The sequence below is a fragment of the Cylas formicarius genome, unplaced genomic scaffold (assembly GCF_029955315.1).
Source record: "Cylas formicarius isolate icCylForm1 unplaced genomic scaffold, icCylForm1.1 PGA_scaffold_12__32_contigs__length_19106922, whole genome shotgun sequence".
Classification (NCBI taxonomy): domain Eukaryota; kingdom Metazoa; phylum Arthropoda; class Insecta; order Coleoptera; family Brentidae; genus Cylas; species Cylas formicarius.
The window spans coordinates 7,205,459-7,223,433 of NW_026844225.1; the positions used below are offsets into that span (position 1 = coordinate 7,205,459).

General features: G+C 31.7%; 1 protein-coding gene and 1 long non-coding RNA gene across 3 annotated transcripts in view; one reads left to right on the forward strand and one right to left on the reverse strand.

Annotated features, from left to right (window-relative positions):
* Positions 1-17,271, reverse strand: part of LOC132708509 (chromatin-remodeling ATPase INO80) — a 28,545-nt gene extending 11,274 nt beyond the window's left edge. The window contains exons 1-13 of one of the 2 annotated variants that reach the window (XM_060680839.1): positions 17,090-17,271; positions 16,844-17,038; positions 16,438-16,781; positions 16,005-16,382; positions 15,312-15,942; positions 14,766-15,260; positions 13,554-13,816; positions 13,237-13,502; positions 12,775-13,180; positions 12,498-12,720; positions 12,314-12,441; positions 12,089-12,256; positions 11,507-12,001 (exon numbers count right to left, since the gene is read on the reverse strand). In XM_060680839.1, coding sequence (XP_060536822.1) covers positions 11,867-12,001; positions 12,089-12,256; positions 12,314-12,441; positions 12,498-12,720; positions 12,775-13,180; positions 13,237-13,502; positions 13,554-13,816; positions 14,766-15,260; positions 15,312-15,942; positions 16,005-16,382; positions 16,438-16,781; positions 16,844-17,038; positions 17,090-17,144 — 3,687 coding nt within the window. In that variant the 5' untranslated portion in view covers positions 17,145-17,271 and the 3' untranslated portion in view covers positions 11,507-11,866. Of the gene's footprint in view, positions 1-11,506; positions 12,002-12,088; positions 12,257-12,313; positions 12,442-12,497; positions 12,721-12,774; positions 13,181-13,236; positions 13,503-13,553; positions 13,817-14,765; positions 15,261-15,311; positions 15,943-16,004; positions 16,383-16,437; positions 16,782-16,843; positions 17,039-17,089 lie in introns of those variants that run through there. The other variant, XM_060680838.1, reaches the window with a different exon arrangement.
* A 137-nt stretch (positions 17,272-17,408) lies between these two features.
* Positions 17,409-17,875, forward strand: LOC132708511 (uncharacterized). The gene is made up of 2 exons (XR_009619978.1): positions 17,409-17,550; positions 17,612-17,875. It is a non-coding gene; the product is annotated as an uncharacterized LOC132708511 (long non-coding RNA).
* The last annotated feature ends 100 nt before the right edge of the window (positions 17,876-17,975 follow it).

Here is a 17,975-nt window from a genome sequence, read left to right on the forward strand (position 1 = left end):
CGAAATACGCCGATTATAGGTGGGGTGGAAAATGTAATACGAGCTTTTGACCACGTTATCGCACAAGTGTACCAAACCACTAAAATATGCCTTCTGTAAAGTCCAGTCAGAGGATGGCATCTTTATCTAGTTCATTACTGGATGTAGTGAATTGACACAGGAATTTTGTTTGTTAGTTTTGAAACCCGTGTCAAAAGCCGCGTTAAGATGAAAATTTTTAAATTTGGTGAAAAAAAAACAAGCTCTTATTTTAAAACTAGTGGATTATTTCACTCCAGAAAAAAGGGCGCTGTACACAATGTAAGTCTCCATACTTGAAACCATCTCATTTTTATGAACGACCAATTTAAGTTCTTGAAAATTATTAGTTAGGTAGATACAGGGTGGGAACTTTATTAAAGGCCTGAACCTTTTCTACTGATTTTAGAAAAAAAAGTTTATGCAAAAGTTTTATGGTTTAAATTAAATTTTAAAATTATATATTTTTTATATATGAGTGCTGGACCGACATTAGTTTTAAAATTATAAACGGAACACCCCATATATTTAGATATTTGCAGAATCCTTGCCAAAAGTAAAGGTAACTTTTGTAAAAACTACCTATTCGAATTTTGTGTAATTTAGATTACATATTTTTCATGCAAAATTATGTTCTTAGTAAATATGGTCTTCCACGTCTGGCAGTAATGACTACTATTTTAAAATTATACAGGGTGGCTTAAATTAAAGGACATTTTATTTAAATTTCAACTTGCAGTATTTATTTTTCTTTTAATGAGACGCCCACGTTTTTGATATTTTTTCTCAAAGCTGGTCGAAATTTAGTATATAAATTATTTAAAAGATTTTTTTTTATTATGGGCGTCTCATTTAAAAAAAAAAAAGAATACTGCAAGTTGAAATTCAAGACACCCTGTATAATTTTAAAATACCTAGTCATAGCAGTGTGTTTAAAATTTGATCAACTAATCATTACTGTCAGCCGTGGAAGACCATATTTCCTAAGAACATAATTTTGCATAAACAAATATATAATCTCAAGTTCTGTCTAAACTACAGAAAATTCGAATAAGTAGTTTCTCTAAAAGTTACCTTTCTTTTTGGCAAGGATTCTAAAAATATCAAAATATGTAGGAGGTTCGGTTTAAAATTTAAAACTACTATCGGTTCAGCACTTATCGGACACCCTGTATATATAAAAAATTAATAATTTTAAAATTCAATTTAAACCATAAAACTTTTGTAATAAAGTGCCCACCCTGTACATAAGCTTGTTTCTGGAGATATTAAAACAATTGATACCATGTGACCGATAACAAAAAAAAATAAATGTCAAAAATAAAAAGCCAAATTTAAAGTAAAATTTGTTTGTTTAAAATTTTATATTGTCTAGAGACTTCGTATTTTACATAAATTATGTGTAAATGACTGTAAACATTTATTTACTTTTCTGCAATATGTGATGAAATGTCATCCACCACAATTTAAGAATTTTAGGGATAATTTTCATTTATCTTTTTTTGTAGATGTACTTTGAATGTAATGTATTATTTTTAATTTATAATTATTTTGTCTACTGAATGAACATATATTATTATTTTTGAGAGATTACGTTATTGAAAAAATTGTTTTTTCATTCAGTCACCCTGTACATTATTTACGATCGGATTCAGAATAATAATCAGTTATTATTTTCTTGCAGACGTTAAAAGATAATTCTGTTTTAAGAAATTAAATAAACATGACATCCAAACAGGAAAGCTGCTTTTAGATTATAATAATCAACGAAAAGCGAAAAACTTCGAACACAAGGAACAAGAAATACAAAATAAAGGTAAATCAATTTTTCAAAAAAAGTTCCACAAGCTACTGTAATGCTTTTTACAAAACTTCTGGATTCCTCCTGCGTCGGTTTTTGCTTAGTCGAAATTGCTGACGTTTCGCCAATCATCAATCAGTTTCAGTCAAGCTCTGAAGAAGCCAAGAGGGTGATTGGCGAAACGTCAGCAATTTCGACTAAGCAAAAACCGATGCAGAAAGAATCCAGAAGTTTTGTAAAAAGCCCGAAAGTAAATCAATCGTCGACAGCGGAAAATCTGAGGGCTACAAATCAGGTGATCTGGATAGCCAGTTCCACAGTTCCTTATTGTTTTATTTATTTATTTACTTGCTCTTTGGGACACAAACAAATTAAACCCACAACAGAACCCTGTTAAGAATCCAAGTGTAAGTACATAATGTTATGCAAAGCTTAGTTTAATAACAATAACAATAGAAAATAAAAGTGTAACAGAGAAAAAGAAAAAAATAAATGCGATGAATTGAGTATGGCAAAGAAAACAAAAGTAACACTATAACTAAATTTTAGATTGAAAAGAGCGTCAAAACCGCCAATCTTATCATAGAGAAGGCAAAAGAAAAGAAAAAAGAAAAGGCTCTTATTTATTTATTATGTGGTATACTTTAAATAAGTAAAAAATAAATAAAATAAGTTAAGATGTTCTTTGTAAGAGGCATTTCAAAAATTTTATGAAATATTATACCTAGAACTTAGGTAGTGAAGAAATCGGGTGCTGTGATATACTTATGAGATACCCTGTATAATAGCATGTATTATCAATGCAGCCGCACAAAGGGATCAAGAAATATTGGCTTTTATATATTTCCATCTCAGAGAAAATAAGACATTGCGGTGTAACCGAAACCTATTCTCTGGTCGTACTTAAGTTTTCTCATAAATGTGCACGATTGCCAGGGAAAAAGTGATAACATTTAATAAGCCATTGTGTCCGTGTTGCAAATAAATAAAAGGCACGGCAATCATTGGAGGACGGAGACGACAGGCCTGGGAAAAATTTTAAGCGTTATATTCATATGATTCACATCGTATTGCGACACATGAAAGGTAACTGTTTCGTTACTTTGTCATTGTTTAAGTGCTTACTCGCGAATAATTTTCCTTTTTCCACTGCGTTTGTGACGCAACGTTAGAAAAGTGCGCAAAGGCAACAAATTTCGACTTCCTATAGCCGATTTGGGGTTTAAAGGATCTTATCGCTTGGGCCGCAATTTCACTAGAGATTAATTACGCGGTTAGAGGCAAGGGAAACAGGGGCGGAGGTGCGCGTATTCTACCAACAACTGGACAATTAATACAGTCATTTTTAGCTTTCGATGTGCTCTTTCCGAATATTCATTTCTTCCACCATTTTTGAAAAATTGCGGTTTTTCGACAATACATAATTTCCGACTTACTTTAGGAACACCTTGTATAAATGAAAACAGAACAAAGAAGACGCGTGGTTTTAAGGGAAAAAAAGATATAAACAACGGCCCACAGGGGCTTCGTTTTTGATATACAGGGTGTTGGGAATTATAAGAAAATTAAATACCAAAAAGACATAGACGGAGGTTGCCACTCAATTTAAATTGTGGGAAGGGGTTTACTTAAAAAAAAAGTGTAAATCTAATTTTAGATACAGATGATACAAAAAATTATATTAATATAATTAAATAATAATAAATTTAATTTAAAAAGGAAACTCTTTCGGGCAAATTTTTTTCTTAAAAACGCATTGGGAATTGTAAACTTAAGGACCTTTTTGGCCACATAAACTGTATAAAAAGTTTTTTAGTTTTTGTTATTATTAATTATTGTATATGCGCGTCGAAAAAAATTCGGCACCACTGAATGTGGGGGTAATAATTTTGGCTTGCAGTATTTTCTTTAATCGGTCTTATCTAACACACCCCAGTTGTTTCTTCCGGTTCACTAAGCCGGAACAAAATTGTGAGCAATGAATTTTCGGAAGACCACGACGGACGCTCAAAAAAATTGCAAAAAAGTGGGAAAATGCTCTCGTCTTTGAGATAACGCAGTAAGTATATTTTTCAATACAAAATACTTGTAAAATCAGTCTAAAACTTATGTACTTAACAACTATTTAATAGAAAGATGTGTTTTTATTAAAAAATTATATAAGTACATATTTGTAATTGTTGGTACTGTTCTTTTTGGTTAGTTTTGGTAAGTTAGTTTTGGAGGTTTTAAAAATCATCAAGCTGTAATTTAACTCACTTTCAGAAATAATAAAAAAAGAATAAAATAACTATTTTCTACCTAGCGGTTAAGGTTGAAAAAAAGTGTGTACACTTTTCATATGAGTTTCTCTTCTTTTAAATTTATTTAAATTTAAATTTATGTAAAGTTCACTTTATTTAATACCACTCGGATGAGAATTGAAAACGCGAAAATAACGTCTAAATGAAAAAAAATCGTTATTTCTTACTATAAAAGTGATTAGAAAAACTTTTTGCTGTCTAAAATATAAAAATATAACTTACAACCCAGGGATGGTTTTTAAGTAAAAAATTATAGCTTAATCAACGGTATATTTTAAATTAAATTCAATACTGACATGTTTATTCGGAAGCACTGGAAATTTAAAAGTTGATTCATAAATCTTGTGTTAGGGTAAAAACAGCCGATGCTCTTAATTTAGAGTAACATTTCCTAGCATTATTCAAGCCTGAGCGGAATACAGAATCAGAGACAAACGACATTGACATTAAAACAAATTATCGACTGTTATAAGGTGATTTAATTCATAAGTACGTCGATGATTTGGTGTGGACAAACTGCACAATTAAAAACAATACGGTAAATTCTAGGATACGAGCATGCGGAAATCACATTTCCCGTATTTTAGTCACGGGTTTGGGAGCGATCGGTTGGTATTTTGATGTAAACATCACCAGCCACTAATAGTTGAAGAAGAAGTATAGCTTGACTAAAGTGTCGTTTAACAAACTTTTTGTATGACGTGCTGTTTAACATTTTATGACATTTGTCGTCGCATATTTTCATTCTATATGCCAATTAAACCCGGCATTATGTTCGCTTCCCTCGCGAATTAAAATTTTTCAATCCAAACTAGGAAATTAAAAGAAATAGATCTAGAATTGAAAAAAAAAGATTACGCGCACACGCAAGATCCGAAGTGTTAGCACATTCTCATAAAACGGTAGGTTAATTTTATGCAGAAGTGGCAATTATATTCCGATAAGTTTTACAAACAATTGCGGAAGATATCGTTTGAATTACAAATATGGGAGTTGACCATATAAGCGGTATTAATCTAGAAAATCGCTTTCCATAATAAACCTATTAAAATTCATGAATATGAATATAATTTGCTTTTAATTATATTATAAAGATGACCAAAATAAACCTGACCCTGTGTAACGTAATTACAATTTATTATCATTCAGTTTCCAGGAGTATAGTCCAGACAGTTTGAACAAAACTCCTGGCTTTAATAATAAGTTCGCGGAAGTAATATGTTTTACAAACTGTTAAAATGCTAAACCAAAAAATGAAAAAAATAATATGAGGTTAATATAAAAAGGGATTTATTACTCAAGTACTAACTTTTCTAATAATCAAAAGCACAGGCAAGAATTGTTTGGTTGTTTATATTTTAATTTTTCATTTTATTAGTCTAGTTTTGGATAACGTTTCCAAACACACCCAATGAATTGGATCCTAGATTTTGCAGTTTGTTTCTTCGACGTCCTGTGTTTGTGTTTTTTTTTTAATGGTATTTCAATATCAATGTGTGATTCTGTTTGTCTAATGAAAAAAAGAACATGGTGATAAGAAAATATTACACAAAATAGTATTTATTTGAAATATATGATTAATAAATAATAAAAACATTTTTTTAACTCGAATTTTCATTTAACTCGGATAAAATTGGTATAAAATTATATAGTAAAAATTGATATGAAAATGATAACAGAATGTTCGTGCTGTGTGCACTTTTGTGGTTGCCTGGTTATAATGTCAATAAAAACAAAAAATTGAAAAAATATTTTTATGATTTCTTCCATAAAACCTTAACTGGTTTTAGTTAATTGGGTATTTGTGTCTGTATCTAAATGTAAATATTTAATTTTCGCTGTTATAAATATACATATTTGTAAAGAATTATTATACAGTGAAAACTCCCTATAGCGAAACCCTGTACAACGTAAAACTCTGTATAACGAACAAAATTTGTTGTACTATTAGGTCTCAATACAAAGCTATGTATTAATCCACTCTATATAACGAATTTCTCACTCTCTATACCGAAAGAAAAAATGACACATCAGGTAACAAAATAAGGAATGTATGATTAATTCTGGAGATAGAACGGGGAGAAAAGAAAAATGATGTGGGACGTCGATACGGACCGTCGACTGTATCCACGATTTGGAAGTGCAAAGAAAAAATCGTTCGGGCTGAAGCGGCAGGCAGTTCTAGTAAAAAACTAGGAAAGCCAAAATTTGATGATTTGGATCGGTCAATGTTACAGTGGTTCCAACAGCAACGTCTTAAAAATGTACCACTCTATGGACCTATCGTAAAACTGAAAGCAGAAAAGCTTGCTGAACAGCTTGGCATTATCAATTTCAAGGCTTCGGAAGGATGGTTGGGGAAGTTCAAACAGAGACATGGTGTATAAATTATGGACAGATAAGTGGCAAAGCCCGTGATGTTGACAGAAGCGTCACTAACGATTGGCTGGAGTAGACGTGGCCAAAACTAGCAGACGACAATTTTAATGCTGACGAAACTGGTATTTTTTACAAAATGACGCCAGATAAAACTCTTAAATTTCGACGCGAAAAGTGTGTGGATGGAAAACTTTCCAAAGAATGTAGAACAGGTAGCTGCCAATATGAGTGGGAGAGAAAAAACAAAGCTAGTCGTGATTGGAAAATCAACTAACCCACGATATTTTAAGAACATCAAGCATTTGCCGGCCACTTACAAGAAATTTTGATGTATCGTGGGGAAGATGCCCCTGTCGAAGAAATGGTGAAAATACAAGCCAAAGTACGGGATGCGTATTGGCATACTAAAAAAATTCAAAAGAAAATGACCGATTGTTTGAAACATTAAATGTAGTTCTTAATTATTTAATAAAATGTTCCTAGGTAGATGTTAAAGAATGTATATAAAATAATTAAATATTACAGGACACATTGTATCTAAATATAAATATTTATAATATATATATATATATATATATATATATATATATATATATATATATATATATATATATATATATATATATATATAAATATTCATATTTATACAGAATTAAATATAGAGGAAATTGCTAGTTTTAAAACCCTTTTTGTTCGTACTATCTGCACTTTTGTTCATCTTAATGATAAATTGAAGCGATCACGCATTTCTATTGCCAAAATAATTAGACGCAAAATTTTGCATTGGTTCTAAAGTCAATAAAAGCTTACCTCATTTTAATTAATTGACAAATATTTTTTCTTCGCTATTTTAAATATACATAATTATACAACTTGCAACTAAAAAATTTCAAGACATTCTCCGCAGCCCCACATATTTATTGGTGATTATTTTACCAATATTTTGTTAAAAACTGGCAATTTTTTAAACGTGTGTTCCGGGCAAAGCAGCGAAATAAGCTCCTTGCATAGATCACAAATACTTTTTAAATCACTTGGTGTTAATTACTCAAAAATATTTGGAAGGCGTGTTTTAAATCTTCGAATATACAATTGTAGCAAATAAACAATTGTGTTACGGTGCAAATTGTCACCGCCCCGTATCATAACGGATGCGGTGTCCACGTACTCCGACAAACATGCTGGGAGAACCACGCTGAAAGGTTCTCAGCAAATCCGTAGCATACGTCAGGGCATTCCGCAGAAACGAAACAACCGACTGCCAACAGGTAGCGTTACAATGAGAATACAAAATTTCGAGACAAAAAAGCGACCGAAATCAGACATGTAATACTTCTATGTCCATCTCCGGCATGTAAATAATAAGTCTTCCACTTTTGATTATTTTTTTACGAGCCGCGGAATGTTTTTTTATGGGATTCGGATGCATTCTCGGCTATTTGTCTCCCACAATGATTTATCGTTCGCTGTGGCGATAGAACGGTGTTTCACGAGGCATGCACCCAATTAATACCGCCCATTGTTTTTTTGGATTCCCTGGACATTACCTTTTTTGCCAGCTTTTCGACGACGGTAGGGGATTTCGTTGTATTTTAAATATGGCCGAAAAGGTTCGACAGTTCTGCGGAGTATCTCACTTAGCTTTAGAGATATAGTTGATTGGTTGGTTTCAAATAACCTATTATATTATTTATATTGTATATACAGGGTGTTAAAAAAGTACGCTGCCAAACTTCAGGAAACGATTCCTTGCGTGATTTTAAAACGAAAAATTCATATAAACATAGGTCCAAAAATGCATATTTTTCAAGACACAGGGTGTTTCTAAAAAAATTATTTTTCCTTTTATAACTTTCGATATTTTTATCAAATTTGGCGAACGTATGGGGTTTGAACAGAATATTTCTAAAGAAAAAAATGGCACGTTACTGCTTTTTCTGAAAACAAAAATTATTTTTAAAATCCCCATTCAATTTGGAGTAAATTTGGTGCATGAATTTGTTTTCGTACGACGCACGGTTTTCGCTTAAAAAAATAAAGTCCGCTCTATTTGAAAGTTGGCACGTGTAATGCATGACTAGTGCTCATAAAAATAAATAAGTATAATTTGTAATAATCTAGTGATTCTTTTTTCACAGTCGTTTTGCGACGACACTCATGTTTTACATTTAGCATTCATGCGGTCCTTTTAAGCTTTTTTTTTATTTATTAAAACTTGCTACTACATCATAATTTTTAAATGTACTTTTTTTTTTAAATAAACTACCCATTTAATAGGAAAATTTAAGAAACAAACTGCAATTTAATCGATAATTTACAAGTCAAAAAAACCTATGTTGGCTTTGCTAAGCGACAGTAATTCATTTGTTTATAACAATAACTTGACAGTTGTCAAATTTATAAATAAAATTGCACTTGGTTTGTTTGATGGTGGTTTTTAAAAGTTTATTTAACAAATTATTACTGGTTTTTGAAAGTTTGTTTAAAAATTATTTGTTTGTTTTGGTGGAAATGCATGGCATGCATGGTAAATTTGCACCTAATTTGCTCCAAATTGAATGGGGATCTTAAAAATAATTTTTGTTTTCAGAAAAAGCAATGACGTGCCATTTTTTTCTTTAAAAATATTCAGTTCAAACCCCGTACGGACGCCACTTTTTAAAATAAAAATAAAGTTTTTGTGTCAAAAACCGCCTCTCAATAATTAAAAGATGTTGATAAAAATATCGAAAGTGACATAAAAGTTTTAAAAGAAAAAAAAATTATACAATTTGAACACCCTGTATCTTGCATTTTTTGACCTATGTTTATTGGAATTTTTCGTCTTAAAATCACGCAATTAATCGTTTCTTAAAGTTTGGCAGCGTACTTTTTTAACACCCTGTATAAATTGTATAATGTATACAGTGATATTTATGTTGTGTTGATGTGGTTGCTGACATCTTGCAAAAGTTTATAAAGGGTCACAACACACAACGTCAATTTTGACAAATATACTCTGAAATACGTATAACCTAAAACTCGAATGTTATAAAGAAACGACAATGATTTTTTTAGGATCATTCAAAAATAACCAAAATAACGTCAGTTTGCCTTTTTTGAAGCTTCTGTTCGGTTAGCAAATTTAACCTTCGATGGTGGCGCAGAGAGTAGACAAAGATGGCCGTTTGAATTATTTCATACCTTTGAACCTTTGACCAGCTCACTCATGGCTCCGTTATCAGTTTTTGTAGTATGTGGTTTGTGGAAAATGACACAAGAACAATCTCTTACGTTTATCATGTTTAATTTGCATTATTAAATGCAAAACATGTAAATTTAAATGGGTCTTGGCGGAGAAACAGATAACATAAAAGAGGGTTTTTACTGTGTGCTTTGAAACTAGCAACTTTAAAAGCATTGAAGCGATCACGCATTTCTATTGCCAAAATAATTAGACGCAAAATTTTGCATTGGTTCTAAAGTCAATAAAAGCTTACCTCATTTTAATTAATTGACAAATATTTTTTCTTCGCTATTTTAAATATACATAATTATACAACTTGCAACTAAAAAATTTCAAGACATTCTCCGCAGCCCCACATATTTATTGGTGATTATTTTACCAATATTTTGTTAAAAACTGGCAATTTTTTAAACGTGTGTTCCGGGCAAAGCAGCGAAATAAGCTCCTTGCATAGATCACAAATACTTTTTTAATCACTTGGTGTTAATTACTCAAAAATATTTGGAAGGCGTGTTTTAAATCTTCGAATATTCATTCAAAAATAACCAAAATAACGTCAGTTTGCCTTTTTTGAAGCTTCTGTTCGGTTAGCAAATTTAACCTTCGATGGTGGCGCAGAGAGTAGACAAAGATGGCCGTTTGAATTATTTCATACCTTTGAACCTTTGACCAGCTCACTCATGGCTCCGTTATCAGTTTTTGTAGTATGTGGTTTGTGGAAAATGACACAAGAACAATCTCTTACGTTTATCATGTTTAATTTGCATTATTAAATGCAAAACATGTAAATTTAAATGGGTCTTGGCGGAGAAACAGATAACATAAAAGAGGGTTTTTACTGTGTGCTTTGAAACTAGCAACTTTAAAAGCATTCCCTATGAAATTAAGTCTTAGTAGATATTGTAAAACTATCCATAAAGCTGTTCTAAGCAGTGGTCCTGGGTTTATGGTTTTTACAACAATAATTGATATTTAATTTTTCTTGTCTTTTATTTGAATTTGAATCCGTTAAGCTGTTCTTTTAATGTCGAACTTTGGAATGAATTAAGAGTGTGCTTAAGAATTTGTTTTTTTTTTTAAATAAATAGTGCCCACCAAATTTAGTTTTTCGTGCGTATTATAGCTCTCAGAATATGTACGATATGTCTCATTTTTGATGGTTTTCTGGAGTATCTTCCTTATTGATAGACCTAAGATGTTACGGCTTGTGTAACCAGAAATGAAATTGAATTTTTAGATACAGGGTGATTTAAAAAAAAATGTTTTTAAACATGCTTTGCACTTCGCTTATGCCGACATAAAAAAAATTAAAATAATTCTTTTGTAACATATATTTTTTAAAAGATAATAACAAGCCCGATGAAGTTTAGTTTATATATCAAAATCTGTGAGTTTCAGAAGAAAACTATACAGACCGGTTTTCACCTTTACGATAATTTAACGCATAACTACAAAGAGTGTCTAAAATCGCAAAATTTCGAAAATCACCCTGTAACAAAAAATTCAAGATAGCTATGAATCTTCTCGTCTTTCATTTATTTCATTCTTTTTTGTTAATCAGGGACTAAAACCATCAAAAATGGGACCCGCACGTAGTCAAACAGTTGTAGGTATTAATGTTTTTGATTGAACACCCTCTATAATATTTTTTATTTCAGCTTTTCGTATCAATAACCTCAAACTAACATTGTTCAAAAATTATCAGCATCACTGCTCTATGCTCTTCTGAAACGGAAGACAGAAGAAATTTTGAAAAATGTGTGTTTTTTAAATAAACAAAAACATATTTACCCGGTGTACCACAATTTTATTAATTAAAAATATAATCTAAATGATTAGATACAAGCCCTTGAGACAAAATTAGCGCCAACAAAATATATTATAATATAATATAATTTTTTCGAATGCTTATGAAATATCAAAGTAGTAGACTTTCAAAAAAATATAATAAAAATATAATATTATAACATACCTATTTCTAAGCTTAATAATATTTCTACCACAATTGAAATCGTCAATTATAAAGAAAGATAAAAAATTAAAACCTTTTTTATTCATCCAGAAATTAAATGGAATTTCCAAATTGTGTTTGCGACAAAAACTTTTTGATATTTCAAAATAAGAAATTCTGGCTGACACTTAAATTGGGAAATGTAACAGTGATGTCAAGAAATATTGATAAAGGACATCAGAATCCCGGTGAAAACTCGCGTAACTAATAAAACCAATCAACATGGCCGCTGACAGTTTGTGAATATGGCCAGATCTAGAAAACTTTACCAGATTTTTAATTATATATGAAAAGTAAATCCCAGCAAAATTTGAGCTCCAGAGGACACCTAAATAAAGAAGTGAACTCACCGTATCAGCAGCTGTCAAATTAATACCAAGTCCCCCAGCCCTGGTTGAGAGAAGGAAAACGAAAATGTCAGTCCTGGCTTGAAAATCTGCCACCATGTCTCGTCTTTCGGATATCTTAGAGGAGCCGTCTAGCCTCATGTATTTGTGATGTCTATGCCACATGTACTCCTGAGAATGGATTGTTAAAAAAAAAATAATGAAAAATCTAGTTTTAAATGAAGTTACCTCCAAAAGGTCGATCATTTTAGTCATTTGGGAGTAAATAAGTACCCTGTGGCCTTCTTCCTTTAGTTTCTTAAGCAAGCCATCCAGCACTGATAACTTACCAGAATCGGTGACTAAACTTTCTTTATCTAAACCGTAAGACATTATTATTTTTACCCATATCTTATTGCCACCATATTTATACCTGGTATAGCAATATTCGACCATCCGTGTACTGGTGAGATGTTATCCATACAACTATATGGTAGAGGGTAAAAACTTTCCGCTGAGTTAGGGAAGAACACATTTCCAGTGGACTCTGCCCAATAATAATTTAACGAAGTGAAACTATAGTCGTCAATATGTCTATGTAAATCCCAAGCAGCCCTTCGCGAGTAACAATAAAGCTGAATCGGTGGGGAAAAATTCTGCAAAAACCGATAAATTAATTACTTAGCTTTTTGAAAAATTTCCCAACTTACTTTTGGCATAGCAAAAAATAAACAACTTGGCAATTCTGTTCTTTGGCAATGAAATACTCTCACCGGTCGTTTTATATGGGGCAATTCGAATATCGGTGGTTTGTCATTCACCACATCTATATTTTCTTCATCACTTAACTCTCGTTTCATTCTTATGTTTTTGTGTTCAACGGTCTCTGGCATATAATGGTAATAGTGATCTTGATGAGTGTACACTACATTAGATTGTCTAATGTACCCCAGAAATACCAAACTGGGCAAGACTATACTGGACTCTATCTCAGGTCTACTTAACTTGAAGCTAGGGCTGATGTTGAGGGATGCTCTTAGGTCTTGCTTGGGGTGCCATACATTTCTATGATACAAAATGTGGTACCGTTTTTCCATATCAAAGTAGCTTTTCCACCTATAAACAACCGGTTGTCAATAGTAAACCAAGGTGTTTTTTGATAAATCAATTACCTTGCCAGAATATTACCTAAAAATATATTTGAAAGTTCCATCGGACAAAGCCTTAATGAAACTAAAAAATTGAATATGCTTCCCTGAGACGCTGCCCTTTCTTTAATATATTCCGGAGCGAACAGTAAATATTTATTAGTTTTTATACTCATCTCTCTTCTAATATTCAAATCGTATATCAAATATGGAATGCTATAAACTATAGGCTGTATTCTTATGGGCGACTTTGCGTCTCGTCTTTCAAATAATTCAGGGTGATTGCAAACCTAAAATTCTCGTCACAAATCATCCTACCAGGAGTAGAATATAAAACTCACTTTTCTAAACTGCATCACAAGGTTCATCAAATTAGACGTAAAATTCTTATCCACAGTGTGAGAATCCCCACCTCCTACCGAGTAATGCAATAAGTCTTCTATTTTAATTTTTTGCTTTAAAGCCATGTATAGTAGGTTTTGTCTGGTGGTCAAAGGGCAATATACCATAATTTCGATTTTATCGGACAATTCGTTCTCCACATCTTTTTTTATCCTTCTCAACATGAAAGGTTTCAAAATCATGTGCAGTCTTGATAAGTGCTCTTAAAAAAATCCAATTTTAGTACTACCATCAGAAAGAAGAAAAGAATTATTATAAAAAATGTTTAGAAGATATCGACATGTTACTACTTAAATAATTAGTTGATTATGAAAATTTGTCTTCAACCATTGATTAGTGTTAGTTAGTTGACTAAACCTAATAAAAAAAATAAAGATTAATGATAACATTTTTTTTTATTTTAAATATCATTTGGCATGCTATATAATAAATTAACCTTTTATGTAGTACATTAGGGACAATTAGACATTAAAATTCAACTTTTTTTGAGCATTAAATTCTTTTGGAAATTTTAGTTTAGGATAAAGATATTAAGCAGTTTAAACTCATATTGTTACATTCATTCATTTTTTAGATTTTTTTTTGCGATTATGTCAAAAATATCCACCTGGCGGCAAAATAAGTAACCACCGTCGCGTCATAATAGTACTGTTCATAACCTAGGGAAAGCCCTTTTAAATGACTTCAAGTTAATCAAAATGAGTTAAGCATTTTGGGAAATATGGTACGTATATTTACAAAAATATTCAACGCCACCACTGAAATAAAAATTTATGTCGAAACTCAGTTGAAGAGATTCGAACTTAAATTCGAGCACTTTGTTTTGGTCGCTGTTCTGGGACGCGCTGTATTAAATGTTTAAAGTTAAAAGGCAACCTTTAAAAACAATTTTGCTGGAAAAATTGTATTTCATTTATCAGATTTTTCAAGGTTTTAAAATGGTGCAATTTTTTTAACCAAATTTAAACTAAATTGCGGACCCGCAACAAACATTTTATTTTAAAGAACTGAACAACTTTAGTTGCTTAAGCTTAAAGTTTATTTATTATTAAAATATGTATATTCAATTATTAATTGCCATTATTTGATTTTTTTCTTTATTTTTTTGAGATAAAATCGATTTTTATGGGGCACACCGCTTTCCAACTCACTTTCATCAATTCCCGTTTTATTTTCTGCGTGGCTTTCGATATCCTTGGAAAACCATTCGTTGAATTCATCATGGGAGTCAAATAAAGTTGGCATAATAAAATGCAACAAGGCCCACAACTCCGCCATGCTATTCTGTATAGGTGTACCGCTAAGCAATAGCCTATTTCTGCAGCTGAATCCCAACAAAGTCTTCCACCTCATGGAACTTGTACTTTTAATGGCCTGTGCTTCATCCAAAATCATATACTGCCACTTTATCCTATTAAAATATTTAATATCTGTAATGACTATCTGATAAGAAGTAATTACAATATGAAAACTGGCATCTTTAGTATAAATATCCTTTTGATCCCAAAATTGTCTGAGAATTTTTCTCTCATTGGGGTTTCCCCAATAAGGGACGACCTTAAAACATGGAACGAATTTCGCTATTTCTTGCTGCCAGTTATGTAATGTAGATGCTGGGGAGATAATCAGAAAGGGACCCCAAACAGCTGAAAACAATGTAATTAATACAACAGAATTATTGGAAAAGAAGCACATACAATATTTTTCAGCTATATGACAGAGAAAAGCAATACTTTGAACGGTTTTTCCCAAACCCATTTCATCTGCCAATATTCCGCTAATACCTTGTGAATATAAATTTGCTAGCCAGTTCATGCCTTTTAACTGATAACCCTTCAATTTACCATGAAACATTTCTGGTTGAGGCTGTTCTCCATCTATAGGCTCGACTTCTGTTAAGCAGGAATTTGCTTGCTGGTCGAAATTCTTTGTTCTTGCTTTTTCACTTTTAAACGCGTCCTGGGCATTCTTTTTAGCTTTTTCTTTCATAGCCTCACTGTTGTAGTCATCGCCAGCAATTTTAACTGATTTTTCCTCATCTAGCTGACTTAAGATTCTTAGCTGTTCTTCTGCAGAAACTGTTCCTAGCTTTCTTGACATAAAGTGAGCATAAAGTTCAGTTTGAGTAATAAGAAAATTTAATTTCCTCTGCTGCCTTTTAGCTTCTATTAATTCATGATCAATTTTTCGTTGTTCTTCTGCCTCTTTTTCCAATCGTTTTTTCACTTCCCTATCAAATCTTCTGGATCGTTTCCAATACGCTATATTCTCTCTTGCAAGCCTCTTCATTCGCCACTGCTGCTCTTTAACAATTCGAGCAGATTGCAACTATTAAAAAATATACATATATATAGGTACACAGAAATAATAAAAATATTGTAAAAAATTACCGCTTTTTGTCTGGCATACTTAACACAATGAGAAGCAACTCTCTTACACTGCAGTAACATTTCCTTGTGCTTGTTGCTCTTGGCTCGATGCTGCTTACCAATTTCCTTTTTAACAATATTTATAAACAATTTTCTTCTCTTTATAGTCATCATGTCTTCCCATTTTTTCTTCGAATCTTCGTCCCGAAATTTTTTAGATCTCCGTTTTGTAATGCAATTATTTAGTAAATTTAAAGGAGGTGGTTTTGGAATTACCTGCATTAATATATTTGCTGAATTGCTATACTCAGTACTAATATTGTTTTCATCAATATCGCCATCCAAATTTGGATATTCATTAATTCCATTTTCAAGATTTAGGTCTAAGCATGGTTCATCCTATAAAACATCTGAGATATTAAAAAGGACAATAAAAATGATACATACTTATTACAGATATATCGTCCAATATATCAGGATCATATAATGGGGATTTTGAAGTGACTTCTTCTTTCACCCCTTGTACTTTGACTCTCCCTGATACTGGTAAGTTCTTCTCAATATCTGGATAATGATCTACAGCACTAATTAAACCTGCTCCATAAAACATAGAGTGGTCAAATTTTACATTATTTCTTCGAGTTCTCTTTTGAAAAGCGTGCATCTTAATTACATATTTGTATGGTACATCCTCCACAAAACCATCTATATTTTCTGATAAAACATTTTCCAGCCACTTTCTACTTGGGGAAACATCTTTGAAATTATAATAATCTTTGGCGGAATGTGGTTCCACATCTAAGCAATAAAAGGAAAACTTAAATAAGGATTAGAAAACATGAATTGATGGCAGACAGCACCTTTAAGAAGATTGCGAATTTCTTCACTGTCATTGATATTTGTATCATTACTGGATTCACTATCACTAGTTGATTGTTCATTATTAAATTGATTCAAAAATTTGTTTAAATCCAACGCCTTTTCCACTCTACGAACGTGTATAGGTTTTGAAGTACTTGCCTGGATATCAGGCATTTTTAATGTGACGTTATTTCCTAAAAATAATTTTTTGAAAACCTTAAAGTTATTTGCCACATTATATCTACCTAAAATAAGCTTGTACTTCGTATATTTTGCATTATTCTTGATATTATTTGCCATGATAATTTTAAGAATGGTTATAACTACATCTGGAACACCTAAAATGTAAAATATGTATTCTAGATTTAGTTTTTTCAACTTGACTTGAACATATTTTAGCTATCATAACCTATAATCATCTTGTCACACGGAAAATAAACACAATTATTGCCAACAAAATAACAAGAAAAACCTACAGCCAGCATTCCGTTGAAAAAATATCCCCAAAATGAATTGCCTGTGTTGGTATGCTGTGGTACTGTTTAGTTGCATAACCTATAATAATAACCTGCAATCAAAAACTTGAAATTTTATTTACAATTTCATAATGTGGTACGAAATTCTACCCAGTTTAACACTTGTTGGAATGTTTGCGGGAATTCCTCACGTGGCAGGATATGTGATGAACAAGCTGGCTCTCGGAAATGTAAATCTGCATGACATGTTTATTATATAATATTCTTGATAATTATTGCTTGTGGTTGCAGATGTACCGAAGAAGTCTTCTTACACCTGAAGAAAGGTTACAATACATTCGCGACACTCGCTTAAGCGGAAATCCATATGTTGTGCAAGGTCTGGAAGTAATTCCAGATGAGTAAAAAAATGCATCATATGCTGTTAAGTAGCAGCAAAATAATTGTGGTTTTTAGTGGAAATCTAACTACATATTGCAGTTTACCGCAATGCTTTTTATAGTGTACCACCCAATTCTTATGTTTATGCTTTAAACAATATAAAATTTGAAAATATATTGTGGTTTCTTAGGTAAAGGTTAATTATAAACAGGAAGCCATGTAGTTTATGTAGTTTTCAAATACACTTGGTTGATGGTAGAATACTTGGCAATTT